Consider the following 13963-nt stretch of genomic DNA (forward strand, 5'->3'; position numbering starts at 1 on the left):
TCAGAATTTTGACTTCAATCTTAGAATTCTGACTTTAATCCAGAATTCTGACTTTTTTTCTCAGAATTCTGACTTTTTTTCTCAGAATTCTAACTTTAATCTCAGAATTCTAACTTTAATCTCAGAATTCTGACTTTAATCCCAGAACTCTGACTTTTTTTCTCAGAATTCTGACGTTTTTCTAATATTGAATTGAAATAAAATGTAAAAATCAGTTAACTGTTTTTTCAGTGGCCCTAATCCTCTTCCGTAGTAATGATACATCTCTAAGTTTTAAAATGTTTTAGGAGCATTTAAAAATTTCCACAGATTTTTTTTTTTTTTTTTTTTTTTCCGTCAAGATCGATTTGTTGGGAGGGGGACAAAACTGCAATGTAACTTTTACACAGAAAGATGAATGCTGCCTCCCGACTGAGGAATGTGTTTTGTATGTTAAAATGTATTTTTGGTTAAAACACAGGAAATATTCTGCTATCAGGGTCTGTTAAGCCTATGTGGGTCACTAATGGCTCATATGTTTTTGTTGTATCTTTTTCATTTATTTGTTTACCAAAAGTGTTTTATGTTTGTTCCAAAGCTGTGAAGGTCTCAGATTCTGTAAAGTTCAAGTGTTTCTCTTCTCAGAGCAGTATCTAACAGACCCGAGTCCAGCAGCAGCTGAAACCTTTTCTTAAACCCACTCAGAATTAATCATGGCGGCAAAAGGATTTCAGATGTTTGACTCAGGTTTGGTAGTAAAAACACAGGGCAGGGTCAAACTATATATTCACTTGGATGTATCTATAAGACCATAGGCTTTTGATTTGGTCAGGGTCATGCGTTTTTTAATGTTATAGAAATTTGTTGTGCAAAGGTAGCATTTATATTCTCGTGGTTGGCATTTGGATTGTAAATAACTACATCTAGCTCTCCTTAGTTGTATATATGTTCCATTAGTTTTGCGTAAATCGTACTTTCAAATGTAACTGATGGTAAATGTTCTTTAAGAAAATTCAGAATGTAAGGTTGAAGTAGGAAAAAAAAGGTTATTTAAAACTGTGGTTTCATAGGAACCCCTGCCATCTGTGTTGTTTCTAGTATAAGACACACTGATATTAGAACTGTAGGTGAGTTTAAGTGATCAGAAATGATTAGCCAGACAGCCAGAACCAATTAGTTGTCTGCTTGGAAAGCACTTTTTCTAAGTCAGAGCTAAAATTTAATAACTTTTTAGCATAAAATTGTTAGCTTTTGTCCCAATAGGCTAACTAAATTCCCAAATATTACAAACTTTATCAACTAATAAAATTTTCAGCACTTCGGTGTAAATTTATTTAAAAATGTTAGCTTATTATTAATTCGTTAGCTGTTTTCAGACCGAGCTTTTAAATCATTTATTTATTAAAAATTCTCTCATTTTTGGAATAATCATATTTGGAAAGAAGAGTATTTGGATATGAGTTAATGAAAAACTTAGAAAAAAAACTTAAAAGAAAAAAAGATAATTTGAAATGTTAGCTTAGCTTAAAACCATTAGCTTGTCTATGATCCAGCTGTTAAATAATTTATTAATTAAATACAATTTTGACATAAGCATATTTGGAAAGGAGGGTATTTGGATACCAGCTAACAAAAAAATTGACATTATAAAAATAAATAAATATTAGCTTAGCATAAAACTATTAAGCTAAGTTTTCTCTAACTGATCTTTTAAATCATTTATTAATTAAATAGGACCAAAGTTGTCAAACAATCATGTTTGGAAAGGAGAGCATTTGGATTCAAGCTAATGAAAGCTATTATATTTGAAAAAAAAATAAATTTGAAAAGTTAGCTTAGCTTAAAACCATTAGCTTGTCTATGACACAGCTGTCAAATTATTTATTTAATAAATATGCCCAAATGTTTTGGAATACTAACATATAAAAAGGGAAATATTTAGTTACAAGATAATAAACAATTTAACATATGAAAAACAAAAAAGATTAGATTGAAATTTTAGCTTAGCATAAAACCATTAGCATGTCTCTGACCAAGCTGTTAAATTATTTATTTGGGAAAAATACTTTAATTTTTCAAATAGTTATTTATGGAAAGGAAAATATTTGGATATAATGTAAACTGGCAAATTGACAATTGCAAAAAAAAAAAATAATAATAATTTAGCTTGAAATGTTGTTTTTATCACAGAATTGCTAGCCTGACTCAAATAATGTAAATTCCTGGCTGGATTTTTTTCTGAATATAAGCAAATCAAATCAAATTTTAAGGTTCTTCTGGATCAAGGCATTTTAAACATTTTAAGATTAATGTATTAATTATATCAATACATTTGTTTCACAACATTTTGAACTTAAGCAAGCAAACAGTTTGACATTTAAGCAGAAAATTACTGGAAAGCTGGCTGAAAGTAGATTTTTGGTGAGATTATTTATTCCACTCAATCTGAAGAATAGTTGAACAGTTAGACAAATGAAAGAGAGGCTGTCTGGCTGCCATTTTCTGTATTTAGTTCCAGAAACGATGGCTATCGTCATCAAACTGCTCCTGCGTCAGCACATCAGAACACCATTCAGGAAAATGCTAATTTTAATTTGTTTTCTTTCATTTTCTTTGGTAGATTGGAAGAGTCGCATCCATAGACTGTGTAAAAAAAAAAAAAAAAAAAATACCGTCTGTGGTCTGGCCTCTAATTTACAAATGTTTCAGAGCAGCCACAAATGAGACGGTGAAAAGGACACACTGTGGCGTCTCTTGTTTTAGTCTGCGTGTTCTGTGTCCACCAGTGTCACGGCATTCTGGGAAGAGTTGAAAAGTATTTTTTGATGGCTCTAAGAGGCCAACATTAGGAAATGTGTTATTTTTGTTACAATACCTCCTGAAAATAAGTCTATTTATCTGTAAAGAGACAAAGATTTACAGTAATGCAGATGCATAAAGATGATTTTAAACAGAGATGTACAGCTGATTTGAACACGATACAGAGATCTATTGTCAGTATTGAGTTTGATTTTATATATTTGCCATTTTATTACGTTGTAATGTTGTGACTGCAATGGAGAAAAAAAAAATACAAAGGAATACAAATTAATTTTTCCAAACGTGTGTTGCACTTTTTTTTCCCCCACTGATGATAAAATTTGAAGAAAACAAAACACAGAGATTCTATTAACTCATATTTATTATCATTATATCTTCTCACATCAGTTGAAAAACAAAATATCTTCCCGCTACAATAAGCAGTAACACATGTGCAAAGCTGCCTCTTTGTCATGCTATTTTAATATATCTATGATGGCCGTAAATTCATATGTTATTTTTGCTTCTTTTTTTATAGAAAATAAATCAAAATTTGAGTTTTAAAATACGAATTGAGGGAAACTATTACATTTATTGACAGCCCTGGTAAAGATGGAAAAAAAAAACTTTATTTCTAGTCTTTCATACTTATTCATACACTTTAAAAATTCATTAAAAAATTAAACTGTAGCATTTTGGAATTATTTCTATTCTGCAGTCAGTTAATTCCTGTTTTCCCTAGGAATAAAGTAATTATGTCTTGGCATAAAGGCCCATTTTTTTAGCCAACCTCAGCTCTACCAGGGGTGTCGACAATTATAAGTAAAAAAATAATCAAAAAATATTATAAAATGAACAACGCAAAAAGTATTCTTTCTGCTGTTTCAGTAACCTGAGTTCTGCTTGTATGTAATCCAATAAAGATCCATGAAATAAACAATAGTATTTTAACATTTACATATATGGATGAATGCTGTGGAATATTCAATATTACACTTACTATGGCTTTTACAACCAGGATTGCATTACTTTGTCTTATGTTAGGTTTTAAAAACCCACAAAATCATCCATCCTCTAAGGGATGCTACTTATTTAACTTTGGAAGAAGAGTAAAAAACGTCACTTTGCTGTTTAAACATCTTGACGTTAAAGTAATGAATTTAAGCACAGTGATTCATTTTTATTGTATGTTTTGGTCATTTTTGGTGGATTTGTCTGATTTGAAAAACAAAATATCAACAACCTGTTTTCAGAACTTTCAGCAGCAGCGGTTCACAGTTTTTAATCCCTGCAAAATAGTCCCCATAAGATAACCAAACCTCCATCTTCTTTGGTAATAACTTCCCTTATTTTTATTTCACCTAAGAAACCCATTAGTAGTCATCAATACTATTTTTACCTTTAAATTGTGCTTTGAAAGACAATATAAAAAATCATGTATTTTGAACCAATCTGTGTGACAAATCAGCCTAAAAATACAAGGTTAATCGTGAGCTACTGGCTCCCTCTGCTGGCCAAAACAAAGAAAAACAAGGAAATGCTCACAATCACAAACGTTTTAAAACGGCCACATAAACAACAGCATCAAAATCTCTGGAGCGTGTCGCATTACTTAAAATCAAACATACAGTATCCATGGTAACAGCTACTTTTACTCCACCTGTAGCAAGTGGAAGAAAACCCTGAGGGTATGTGTTGGGAAACAACCACATGACAGAAGAAAGCAAAGCAGAAGCGGAGCTTTCGGTGGTTTATGGAACCAAGGGTTCGTCGTCGTCGCAAAGAAAGTCCAGCCTCTGGAAAGGCCTGGGGCCTGCGGTTGGACGGGAGCCCATGCACCGGAAAAGAACTGCAGAAAAACAAGTCTGGTTAGTTTTCTGATCAATCAATGCACTATGAGTAAAATACAAATAAATCACAAGATTGTTCAGACTCACCAGTGATAATAGTGAGCAGCAGCAGGACCCCCACCACCAAGCCGATAACCACGGAGGTTTCCCAGCAGCTCTCGCCAGCTAGCAGACACCGAGCGCTGGTCAAAGAGCCGTTGTTGGGCTGTGCCGGCACCGCCAGCAGGCGGCACATGAGCGGGTAAATATCTACGCTCTGCAGGCTCTTCATCTGGACACCTTGGCGGAAGCCGGGGCCCGTCGCTGCCAGGAAGGGATGCATGCTTGGCAGGGAGTTGTAATACCCATGATCACCTACTATGGAGAACAAATAAGTGCTGCCATTAGCATTAGCTTTAAACTTCTATAAAAATGTATGCAGCAAGAAGCCAAATTCTATCCATTCTTAACCAGCTTTCATTTTTAAATCTAATTTGTGGTACAAATCAGTAAGAGAGTTAGAGAAAATTTGAATTAATTCACATTTTTGCACAATTTTATCACTTACGCCTTGGCAGCTTGTTTCCCCGCCTCACAATGGTCCAGCCTTCGTCAGCGATCAGTAGGATCGGTTGGATGCGAGGGTTGTTCCGATAGTGGAGACCGTCTGGGATGGATTTCTTCATGTACGCCTTCATGTGAGGATGGCACTCATTCAGTAAGCTGAATACCCGCTCTGGATCTGAAGCAAATCAAGCAGACGGCGGGTTATAGGAGAGGAAGAGCGGCAGAACCAACACTACGTGGCTTTAGCTTGGTTGCCTTCTTTGGGGCGGAGCGCAGCGACAGGCGTCAGGTCCACCAGAGTATAGTTGTCGGGGTGGAGGCAGTCGTCCAGCCGTATGAGGCGATCGGCGGAGCACTGGGCCATGCCGTGGTCGCTGGTCACTATGAGGTTGATGCGACCCCAGAGGCCCGTCCTCTTCAGCTCGTCCATCAGCAGCCCGATGTTGTCGTCAACCTAGATTACAAACAGGCAGGGGGGGGTTACCATAAGGCAATACTAGGCAATTGCCCCAAGTTCCTGGGGGGCCCATAAAACTCTTCTATGTATAGTTAATACAACTATTCCTTATTTGTGGACATTAATTATGCTTTTCATAAAAATCCTTTCGCAAAAATGCCATCAGAAAGCTTATAATATTAAGTGTATCTCAGCCCCCCCTCAGCGTCCACCATATTGGATCAGTCCATTTGCTGCACATGTTCAGAAAGGTCCAAACAGCAGCATACCATTTGAAAACAACAAACAGTGCAAAGAGCAGTGTTGCCAACTTAGCGCTTTAGTCGCTATATTTAGCCACTTTTCAGACCCCTCTAACACTTTCATTTCAAAAAAGCTCCTAGCGCCAAATCTAGCAACTTTCTTCTACTACTTGAGACTTTGGTGACGACATATAAAAGCAGCGAACTCTGCTCTCCAGAGCGAGTCGTTTCGTAACCCCGCCTCCTATCTTTTCTGCTGTCATGATTCATGCAGCTATTATTTCATCCAAATGTAAAATGAAGAACAGATAAGCAGATCATGGCTTGTCTACAGTGAGAAGAAGGAATCTGTTTTTCACTTTTGCAGTTGCCTTTTTGGAAACACAGGAAGAAACAATCGGCTGGGCTTAGTGCTTGGAAAAAATCTTTCATTCCGTTTGAGACAGCATGAAAAGTCAGCTGAGTATAAAACATAGAGAGGAAAACAACAAGAAAAGGGACATACAAATAATGTATGTCTATTCTATTAAAATTTCTGTATCTCTATAATGGATCTCATTTATGTTTTGTCTTCTCAATTTGTGGGCCCCCTACTTGTCTTTGCCTAGGGCCCCAAATTTCCTAATTCCACCCCTGCAAACAGGAATAATCATTTCTAAGTAAAGAACTTTATTATTTCCACTCAAGACTTTAACATCTGTCTGATTGGCAAACACAAGCTTCTGGGCGGATATTTACGTCTTTTCTGGCAGAACTGGTGAGAGTCCAGATCAAATCGATCGGTTTTCTGGCAGCGACTCAGATATTAAGCACAACCCACACATTTAATTACATCTAAGGTCAGATATTCTAACATAAGTGTTCCAAAAATAGATTTTATTACTTTTAATCATCATTATCTTGTCGGAAGCTGTTAATGTGTCCAAGTTTTAACCATCCGACTTAACTACCTCCCTTTGCAATGCAAGCTGTTTAATAAGGTCAGATTCTGTCAGTAGCCATTACTTCAACCAAGATTGAGCTGTTGGAAACATTGAGAGAAATATGGTGGTGGCTGCATCATGCTGTGGGGCCGTTTTGCGATTATGGCTGCATTTTATCAAATGATTCTCATACTGGAATTTCTACTAAAAATTTTGCAAATGATTTCAAAGGATCAACTTCTTAAGCTTCTAATGAGCCAATAAATGTGCAGAAGCTAAACGCTACCTCCTTTAGAGCTTTAGCCATTGCTGTTGTGTTTTCAGGACCAAAATTGTGACCCGACCGATCAGGCTCCTCCCAGTAAAGAGCTGCAAACATGGCTCCTGGCTTCTGGCGAAACAGGAAGAGAAATAAGGATGTCAGACATCTGCAGATGAACCCTTCCACCTCAGGAGACCATCTTTACCTTCCCGTCTCCTAACATCCAGTTTGTCACGTTCCCTAAGCGCTGCTGGAACGTCACATCGGGGTCGTAGTGGAAGAAGTGCGTCGGTGTGCGGTTGGTAACGTCGGAGCCAGGCCACATAGCGGCCGCCGTCTCGTAGCCGGACTCCTGAGCCGTGAGCCACAGGGGCTGCACCGAGCTCCACCACATGGGGTCGCTGTCGTTCTGGAGGCTGAAGTGCTTGCCGCTGATGGGGTCGTACATGGTGCTGGCCAGGATGCCGTGGGACTCTGCGTACAGCCCCGTCACCTGGAGAGGAGACAACACCGGGCTTTAGTCATCGTTCCTAAAAAAAAAAAAAAGCTGTGGGTGTGGATACTTTTTTTTTCTGAAACATGCTGACCAGGCTGTAGTGGTTAGGAAACGTCTTGGTGATGAAGACGTTAGTGAGCTGCTCCACCAGGACCCCCTGGCTGTACAGGAGCTTCAGGTTAGGCATGGGAAACCTCTGCAGGTAGTCGGCCCGAAAGCCGTCAAAAGACACCAGCAGCAGTGGCTGGGAGTTGTTTTCAGCAGCCGAAGCACCAACGACGCCCCACAAGAAACCCAACAGCAGTCTGGGAAACATCCTGAAAGCAAAGAAACAAACCAGGCGCTAAAAAAAAGAATATATATAGACAGCTGCATTATAGTTTCACTTCCTCAAAACTTACTTTTGTCGTTTGAAACGAAACCAATAAACCTCAAATCTAGATGAGAGGTGTGAATAAAACGTGGGTCAACAACCAGCTCTTCTAGTATTCGAAACATCTTTCTAATAATCAGAATCCGCTGAAATCCCAGAAGGAGTTGGATGTTTAGGGTGAAGATCAGGACATTAAACTAAGCTGTTTTTACTCCTGCTACTACAAACTGCAGGAGAAAAAAAAACAGCGTAAATTGTTTGAAACCCAGTGATTTGATTCAGTAAAAGGAATCAACTGAAGAGCTGCCAAAAGGTGCTCTTTCATAACACACCCTTTCATTTTGCTAAATCAAATCACTTTGCTGCTAAACTGTTTTGGATTTAAGCTGTGATCTAAAAAAAAAAATAGGATCATATCTGTGTGATTCATACATCTGTATTTGTTTGGATAAAACAAAATTAGTTTCTAAATTTCACAGGGCTTTAAGAAAGGTTTCACCCTTTTAGGTAAAACTTAAGTGTAGTTTTTTAATTATTATTAATAAAAAGCTTAAGTGTTTGTTAGAGTAGAGTTTATATGATGCTGTGTGTTGCTTGTTTTTTGTTACCACAGATCAAATAAACCCATTTTATGAATAGAAGCGAATAGAGAAGGTATTTCAGTTGGTTTAAAGTTTTTCTGCACAGCTGTGCTGACCTTTGACCCCATTTTGCTCCATTTTTATGTCCAGATACATAACCTGGTTCAATACATCTTTCAAGTTTCATCAAAAAAAGTTGTCTAGAGCCGTTTTAACCGAAATTTCGTTTTTTTATACACTTGTGTATACAAATTAAGAAAATAAATCTGCCTAAGACTAAATAAAGCTACAAAATTGAAGGTATGTAGCAGTTATGGCTACATATATCTGTCAGCTCAGATATTTCCCTCCATAAATTTGAATAATATAACATTATTACCACTCTGAACTATTAAATAGAAAGTAACTAAAATGTTGATCTAACCTCAGTATATCTGAGAAGTTTGTGTTGCTTTAAGCAAGATCCCCATAGTAGCACCGGTGGTGGTGGTATCATGCTGTGGGCCGAAGATGTGAGTTAATAGGATGATGGTTTAAGCTACAAAAACCAAAGTTAACAATGATGCCTAAATCCAGACCTAAAGGCAATCATATTAGTACATGTTAAAAAAAATGATTTGCTCAAAGTTGGAGCTCATGTTGTCAAAAAATCCACAGCAGGTGACGTCATATTTTCACAAGGCAGCGTATAAATGACCAGGAAGCGTCAATAATGAAAACAAGGAAGTGTGTTTTTTAGAAGGACACTACTTTTTGTAATCTTAACGAAAGAAACAAACGGAAGCAGAATCAAAGTGTGTCCCGTTAAATGACCAAAACATTTTTTTTTTTTTCGCTTTCACTTCAGCCAATAGCCTAAAGCTCCTTAGCATATATTTACTTCCTCGTTCAAGGCTAACATTTATTTTAGGGTATATTACCTGTTTCTAAGCTCGCTGAAGGTCCCGCTGGCTCCCAACAGCTTTGAAGAACTCTTCCACACGGACTATTTTTGCAGCCACATCCTCATTTAGACCCCAAACATCACAAACAGTGACAGGCTAACCTACAAGCTAGCGCCTCTTGCACACACTTCCGGTTGAGAATTCCAAAATAAAACATCTGAGCGTCAAACGTACTGCAGTGGATTTCCTTTCAAGCCTTTATCTCTTGTTATTATATAGGTTTTAAGTTAAAAACAAATTGCGTTATAGGCAAGCTGTCATAAAGTTATGAGACTTCTCTTTAAATCACACAGTTATACGTTTTTAAAATACGTTGGTTTTATTTTGGTGAGTAATATTCCCGGGCTCAGATACCAATACATCTATTGACATTAAGAGGAACTGACAGTTAAAGCAGCCAATCAGCAGCTATTTTTATATAATGATCAAAATTACCTGTCCTTTTATTCAGTTATGCAGTTTTATTTATAATGCCTGACTATTATGATTGTCTTTAAGTTATTTTGAGCTATTTGAGATTAATGCATTTAGTTTATGTTGCAATCAAAACTAATTGTCAATTTTCTCACTGATGTGAAATTAACTAATTAACTTTATTGACAATCATTCCAGAACATATTTATTATATATTATTATTATATATTTATTATATATTTATAATGAATTTAAGTCTCTAGCAGCCTCCAACAGGTTCTCTTCCAGGATTACATTGTAGTTAGTTCCATCTACTTTAGCTATTTTTCTTTTTTCACATTATTTATATAAAGATGTAAATTTATAATTTTGCATGTAGTCTGACCAGAGCCTCCTTTTGCAGATGAGTTATGTATCTCCTCTAGGGATGAAACAATCAATCGGATTAATCGATTATTGAAATAATCGTTTAGTAATCGATTAATCGTTATCTGGAGTGTAGAGACTCTAAAACGTGCCTTTAGGTGACAGAGCGACACTTCTTGAGCAGCAATTGTACTAAAATTGTGGGTAAAAATCGAAACATTTTGCTTTTAAGATGCAAAAAATGTTGTTGTGTTTCATGTGCTCTATCCAGTACTCCTCAAGTGGAAAAGATTTTCGTTTCATTCGTTTTAATTTAATAAAATTCTTCTTTAAGCAACATTTTGCAATCCGATAATTAATCAATTAATCAAAAAAAAATGATTGAAAGATTAATCCATTTGCAAAATAATTGCTTCTTGCAGCCCTAATCTCCTCCTTAATTACCTTTGGCCTGTTGGCTTATTCATTGAGCAATATTCTCCTACCTAGCCTATCGGTTTAGGTCAAGGGTGAACAGTTCCATTTCCTGCAACTTTTAGACGTATCTTCGGTCCAACACACTCAAATCAAGTAAATAAATGATTAAGAGGACTTTGAAGAAACTGAATGCATACAGAGGAGGTAATTCAGCCATTTGATTCAGGTTTGTTGGACCAAAGATGAGACTAAAAGTTGCAAGATAGCAGATAGTCAGGCCCTCAGGACCTGGAATCTACAACATTTGCTTTAAGTATACCCCGACTGCTATGCAGAGGCCTTTTAAAGTTTAAAATGATGTGTGTTGATTCCATTTTGGTGCAATATTAAAATCTGCATGTTAAATCGAAAGGTCAAGTTTAAAAGAAATGTAAATTTTTGATTTCCCTCATGCAGCCGTACTTATCGTTAAAGGACATTAAGAGGGACAGCAATTTTATGTAGCCATTGAATAACTTTCTTTTAAACCAGAGTTGTACTCTTTTATTGGGATTGCCTTTTAGCCATACATGTCCAAAGTCCTGTGTTGCTCTTTGATAAGATATCCTGCATGGGATAACAGTCCCTCTGCTGTGTACCCTGACACACAGACTGTAGAGTCCTTCAACCAGGATGGATCCCTTCAAAGAGAATGCCTATGAGAGACCAGATGATGAGGAGAATGAGAGAGAACAACGGGAACACTCCTACCAGAATCAGACATTAGATATGCATGACTTGACCGACCATGTCACATATGAAGAGCCTTCAGAACCAGAGCACATCTATCAGACTCCGTCGGACGACACCTACGAGGTAACCAACGATGCAACATATGAAGAGATTTCCGAGCAGGAGCGCTCCTACCAGAATCAGTCCCCAGCTATCTATGAAATACCCAGGGAGTCCCCCAATGAAGACTCCTCAGATCATTCTTCAGAGCATGAATACACAAGAACTGCAGAGGATGGAACGCCGGTTCCCCGGTCCCCTTCCCCAGAGCAGCCTCCTGCAGAGGAAAGACGAGGCAGTTCCTCTTCTGTCTCATCCTCCTCGTCTTCCTCACAAGCAGAGAGAGACGAGAATCTGGATCACAGCAGGGGCGAGATGGAAGAGGAGGAAAAGGAAGAGAGCGAGGATGAGGAAAAAGAGAAGAACGTGGAGAGCATCACAAATATGAACTTGGACCTGGGGGGTCCAGAAATGGAAGTGGAGGCGAAGGAGTCATCGCGCAGATCTTCATCATCGTCTTCATCGTCATCATCATCATCCGTCTCTGAGAAAAAGAAGCCAGGGAATAAGGTGGATGGGCCAAACATCTGTCTTTACGCGAGGGTAAGAAAGTTCTTGGTGCGTTGCGTGCTCAGATACACAAACCTGCAGGTGATTCTCATTAAAAACATATCTACAATTGACTGAGCAACTTTAATCATTACATCATCATGCAAAAGTCACTGCTGTGTTTGTGTTGTGGCGAGGTGACGAGATGTTACTCTGTTTCTATATATAACTGTAGTTGAGCCGACAGGAATGCTCTGACTCAGAGGGCCGCCAGTTCTAGGGCGTATGCTGTCCCTCGGCCTTGGCAGCGCAGGTTATCTATCCAGTAACAACTGCATCGCACATACAGAGTCACTCATTACATAATCTGCAGGTTCCACTCTAAAGTCCAGCAGCAATGGAAATGTGAAGGAGATAACTGAGACGGCATGATGGTAGAAATCCAGGGACCAATGTCAACCGTTGGTAGCACTAAAGTTTCACCTTGACAATATGGCTAGATTAGAATAACTGTGAGCACAGATATGTTATCTCTGGATAGATAAGATACTGGCAATAACCTTTTTTTTTCATAAGTTGAAAGATCTCATTAAACTGGCATTATTTGATATCAGCATGTAAGAATTTTATAAACAGCTACAACGTTTGCTGATCAAACCTGCTGCATACCCGTTTGTGTCTGTGTATTAATCATCAAAAAACAACACAAAAGAACGTAGCATTAGATTAAAACGCAGTATTACCACTTAGCACAAATAAACAGTTTAGCATTTAGACCTGAATAAACATCAGTTTTGGTAAATCGTTCTTTTTTCAGAGATCTAGTGGAACATATTTACATCCGGAGGGTTCGAAGTATCTACTTTCCTTCTGGGTGAATCATTATCTATTGGCCATAGGAGATTGTTGGAATGTAAATTTGCAATTTAGTTAATTAAGGTCTTGATCAAGTGCATTAAAGTAAGGCAATAAATACTTTACCAGAGAATCCCACCTTTTTTTGTGTTTAGGAAACCTGCTTTATGACATAAAGGGCCCAACTCTCAAACTGGCCTCTTAAAGTTGGGTAAAAACACCAAAGCTGGGAGTTTCCTATAGGTTGGGTCACTCCCTTTTAAAAGGACTTTGGGCTTTTTTGCATTTAATGTACAAAAAAGATATGCATAGCATAAATAAGGATAGATAATGTATACTTTATACTACTTATTAACATTTACAGCTGCTAACTTGACAGAATACTATCAGTCTTGATTAATTAAGTGATTTTTTTAGTTTTATTGCTTTTACTGATAAAGCTATCAAAACACAAACATATCTCACGATAAACTGAACAGTTCTCTTAAAAGATAAGGTTGTTTTAAACCTGTAAAAGTCATGCATAAAACTCACTTTATTAAATGTTTGCAGTTCAAAAACAGGGGAGACTGAGAAAAACCTGCAACAAGGTTTAAAGACCTTTTCTTGCAATATATAGTTTTATTTTTAATTAAACTGAATGATAAGTACGCAGAGAAATACTTTCCAAATATACCTTTTTTGATTAACATACCTGTTTAGGCTATACGTATCATTTTTCTTCTTCAGGAACTGAACTGAACGCAAGCTTTCAAACTTCGAACTCACATCTTGAACCTATTAATTCAGCGTTCAGATTTAAATGGTCAGTCATCTAAATGTCGTTATTTTTTTTTAGGAAGATTTGCAGGAAAAAAAAGCTGCTAAGGGTTTAAAACAACATTTTCAAGCTGCTGCTTTGCATCTAAATTATGAATGACACGACCTTTGGCCATGCAATGATAAAGAAACTTTATTTGCATATAAGATTGTATTACTTGCTCGTTAACAGAGATGGGAAGTAACGAAGTACAAATACTTCGTTACTGTACTCAAGTAGATTTTTCTGATATTTTTACTTTACTTTACTACTTATTTTTTTTGGAATGACTATGACCTGGTTGACTGAGAAACTTCACCAGCATACTCTGAAAGTATTA

General features: G+C 37.2%; 1 protein-coding gene across 3 annotated transcripts; it reads right to left on the minus strand.

Moving 5' to 3' along the window:
• Window positions 1-3502: 3502 nt before the first annotated feature.
• enpp4 (ectonucleotide pyrophosphatase/phosphodiesterase 4 (putative)) lies at window positions 3503-9565 on the minus strand. 3 transcript variants are annotated; one of them, XM_015389552.1, is made up of 8 exons: window positions 9429-9565; window positions 7646-7871; window positions 7264-7551; window positions 7083-7184; window positions 5430-5628; window positions 5176-5349; window positions 4716-4985; window positions 3503-4627 (listed from the first exon to the last, which is right to left on the minus strand). In XM_015389552.1, the coding sequence occupies exons 2-8, from the start codon at window positions 7868-7870 to the stop codon at window positions 4530-4532; spliced, it is 1356 nt and encodes a 451-aa protein (XP_015245038.1). In that variant the 5' UTR covers window position 7871; window positions 9429-9565; the 3' UTR covers window positions 3503-4529. The 3 variants fall into 3 exon arrangements, with proteins under 3 accessions (XP_015245038.1, XP_015245037.1, XP_015245036.1); XM_015389550.1 differs by having other exon boundaries at window positions 4530-4627; window positions 7083-7187; XM_015389551.1 differs by lacking the exon at window positions 9429-9565 and having other exon boundaries at window positions 7083-7187; window positions 7646-7870.
• Between the last annotated feature and the right edge of the window lie 4398 nt (window positions 9566-13963).

The sequence above is a fragment of the Cyprinodon variegatus genome, unplaced genomic scaffold (genome assembly GCF_000732505.1).
Source record: "Cyprinodon variegatus isolate N-32 unplaced genomic scaffold, C_variegatus-1.0 Scaffold465, whole genome shotgun sequence".
NCBI lineage: Eukaryota > Metazoa > Chordata > Actinopteri > Cyprinodontiformes > Cyprinodontidae > Cyprinodon > Cyprinodon variegatus.

Excerpts from the sequence above, each read along its gene's own strand:
- enpp4 (XM_015389551.1), bottom strand. The coding sequence starts at position 7,870 with ATGTTTCCCAGACTGCTGTTGGGTTTCTTGTGGGGCGTCGTTGGTGCT. Across the intron at positions 7,552-7,645 it reads TTCCTAACCACTACAGCCTG|GTGACGGGGCTGTACGCAGA; the intron begins GTCAGCATGTTT and ends TCTCCTCTCCAG. Across the intron at positions 4,986-5,175 it reads GGGAAACAAGCTGCCAAGGC|TAGGTGATCATGGGTATTAC; the intron begins GTAAGTGATAAA and ends TGTTCTCCATAG.